The sequence below is a fragment of the Lolium rigidum genome, chromosome 2 (assembly GCF_022539505.1).
Source record: "Lolium rigidum isolate FL_2022 chromosome 2, APGP_CSIRO_Lrig_0.1, whole genome shotgun sequence".
NCBI classification, from domain to species: Eukaryota; Viridiplantae; Streptophyta; class Magnoliopsida; order Poales; family Poaceae; genus Lolium; species Lolium rigidum.
Genome location: NC_061509.1, coordinates 142,501,933 through 142,504,461, shown reverse-complemented (window position 1 = coordinate 142,504,461; position 2,529 = coordinate 142,501,933). Strand labels below are relative to the sequence as shown.

At 52.2% G+C, this 2,529-nt stretch overlaps 1 protein-coding gene across 1 annotated transcript; it reads right to left on the bottom strand.

The window, feature by feature from the left end:
- Window positions 1–452: 452 nt before the first annotated feature.
- Window positions 453–1,273, bottom strand: LOC124687373 (brassinosteroid-responsive RING protein 1-like). The gene has a single exon (XM_047221164.1). It carries the CDS (start codon window positions 1,224–1,226, stop codon window positions 771–773), a length of 456 nt encoding a protein of 151 aa, XP_047077120.1. The 5' UTR covers window positions 1,227–1,273; the 3' UTR covers window positions 453–770.
- Window positions 1,274–2,529: the final 1,256 nt, after the last annotated feature.

Sequence of the window (2,529 nt, the reverse complement as noted above, 5' to 3'; positions counted from 1 at the left end):
GCCGGCCCGCGCCGACGCCTAGATCTTGCGCCGCCACATCAAGCGCCGACGCCTCCATACCGCGTGCCGCATGCATGCCCTCCGTTGCGCCTCCCGATCAAGCTACACCGCTTCCTATTACTCTCACCTATTGTGCGCCGCCGCTCTTCCTCCGCTTCCATGCGCCACCCTTGTTGACGCCTCTCCACGCGTGCATGAAGCATGTTGGGGCGTGCCCTTCTCACCGGCCGCCTGCGATGGCCAGGCGCCCCCACCACCGCCGGCGGCAGCCAGTGGGAGCGTGGGGTAAGTATGTGTGGCTAGGGTTTGGCCCTTCGGAGTCACACGCGCGTGCAACCTGGGTCCTACTTTAGGGACCATGTGAATCAAAGAGACCGTTTCAAAAAACAAAAGTTGATATATACATGAGTGTAAGTTATACAACTGTATGACATAGTCCCGCGAGAGGATTATACAAGTCAAACACTAAGAGTATATTTGATTAATCCTTCTCGAAAAGAATGAAAAAAGAGAAAGCATATCCGCATAAATACGGGCAAAACACCTGCCGATTGTACAAGAAGGTGGCAGGATGAGCTAATTCATCACAACTTTTGGATCATTTAACCCAATAATGTTATGTTTGGGTCATTTAACCCCATATATATACACCGGGTCCTAATCGCGTATCTGTGCGCAGTATTCCGGCGCCACCAACCGGACCCAGCTGCCGGCAGCCGCCAATGAAGACGCGCCGGCCGAACTACCGATGATTCCGGTCGGTAGTTTCCTCACCAAAAGCGAGCGAGGAGGCCGGCGCGCGCGCGGTGGGGCCGTGGCAGCAGGTGCGACCGGCAGAGCGGGCAGGTGGTCCGGCCGAGGTCGATCCAGCCGTCGATGCAGCCACGGTGGAAGGCGTGCGCGCAGTTGCCCAGCCGCCGCACCTCGTCCGTTGCCTCCAGCCGCTCCAGGCACACGATGCACGTCGCCGTCGCCGCGGCGGCGGCGGCCCCGACGAGGCCCTCCTGGCCCTGCAGCCAGCAGAACTCGACGGCCGGGAGTTGCTCCTTGACCTCCTCCGGCAGCGGCGCGCTGTCGGCGGCGACGGAGCGGCTAGGCGGCGCGCGGCAGAGGCCGACGGCGGAGAGCGCCAGGAGGACCACGTGCGTGACGACGGCGATGAGCTGGCAGACGGCGATCACCGGCTTCGGGACCGCCACGCAGTAGCACACCAAGGGGAACCCCATGATCGATCGGCCACGCGCGCAGAGAGCGAGCTTGAACGTTGCGAGGCTTGTGCTTGTGCTTTTGCGGTGACGAGGAAAGCCCGCGCGCTCGCTCGCTGGTTAAATAGAGCGGGAGAGACCGGAACGCGAAGGCAGTCTTTTGTTTCACGTGGGTTTTTGGTGGAGGATAACGCGGCCAGGGAAGGAAGAAGGGTGGACGGACTATTCCTGCTGCGTCTCGTCTCCCGACATTGGAAATGGCCGGCGGCCCGGCGCGCTGGGCTCGTGCGCGGAAGCTGCCCAGCAACCCAGGTCGTGGTGACAATGTTCATACTACTTCAGCACATTGTACGTACATAGGCCGTTGTTCTCAATAAATTTTGACGGACTTGGCACGCATGAGACGAGATAATTTAGGCGACATTCCATATGGAAAATGTGTCTGTAACGTTGACGCGGCGAGCGTTTACAGTTGGGGTCGGCTGGAGAGGGGCTGTTCTTGGACCGGAGGCTGATTGGCTCATGATTGCTGCGCGAATTGGATGATTCGTGCCATGTTCTGAGATACCAAAATCTCAGGCAAGCCCTGGCCTTCGGTTTCCATTAGACTAGTCGTAGTGAAAAATAATATAGAGTACTTCCTCTTCAGTTTACAGGGCTTGCACGTATCCCTAGGTTGCCTATTTGGTCAACATAATATCAATTTTATAATACAAAAATTATATCATTAAAAAGTAGAACATCTAAGGTTTCTAATGATATATATTTTATAATATATATTTTAAATTATGTTGATAAAATTTACGATCTAGAAATATGTGCAAGCCCTATGAACCGGGATGAAGATAGTAGTATGCATATGTTACTATCTTTATAGTGATTAGTAACATTAAATTAAAGTAGTATTCCGTATTATAGATGTCTTCATTAATTAGCTTACAGAATCATCGTATCTTGGTAAGTGTGATGTTACAGTAATTATATATGTTACTCTATCCTCCTCTCTCCTCATTAACTCACTGCCACGTAAGTAAATTTGCTGAGTTTGACACTTAGTTACTAGTGAAGTTACTTACACTATAAGTAGTCTTATATAGATCAAGTGTTACAAGATTGGTCCAATACAAGCCTACACATAGGTGTTGAAGGAGGCTAATGACAAGCTAGCTAAGAGCATCTCCAGTCGCGTCCTCTAAACCGTTCCCTAAACGCGCTGGATTTAGCATTTGGGGGACCTTTTCTTCGTGCTGCATTTGGGGATGTCGCTCCCCAGCCGCGTCCCCCAAACATAAATTGAGATTTTTAAAATTTAATAAAAAAAACA

Excerpts from the sequence above, each read along its gene's own strand:
- LOC124687373 (XM_047221164.1), bottom strand. The coding sequence starts at position 1,226 with ATGGGGTTCCCCTTGGTGTGCTACTGCGTGGCGGTCCCGAAGCCGGTG.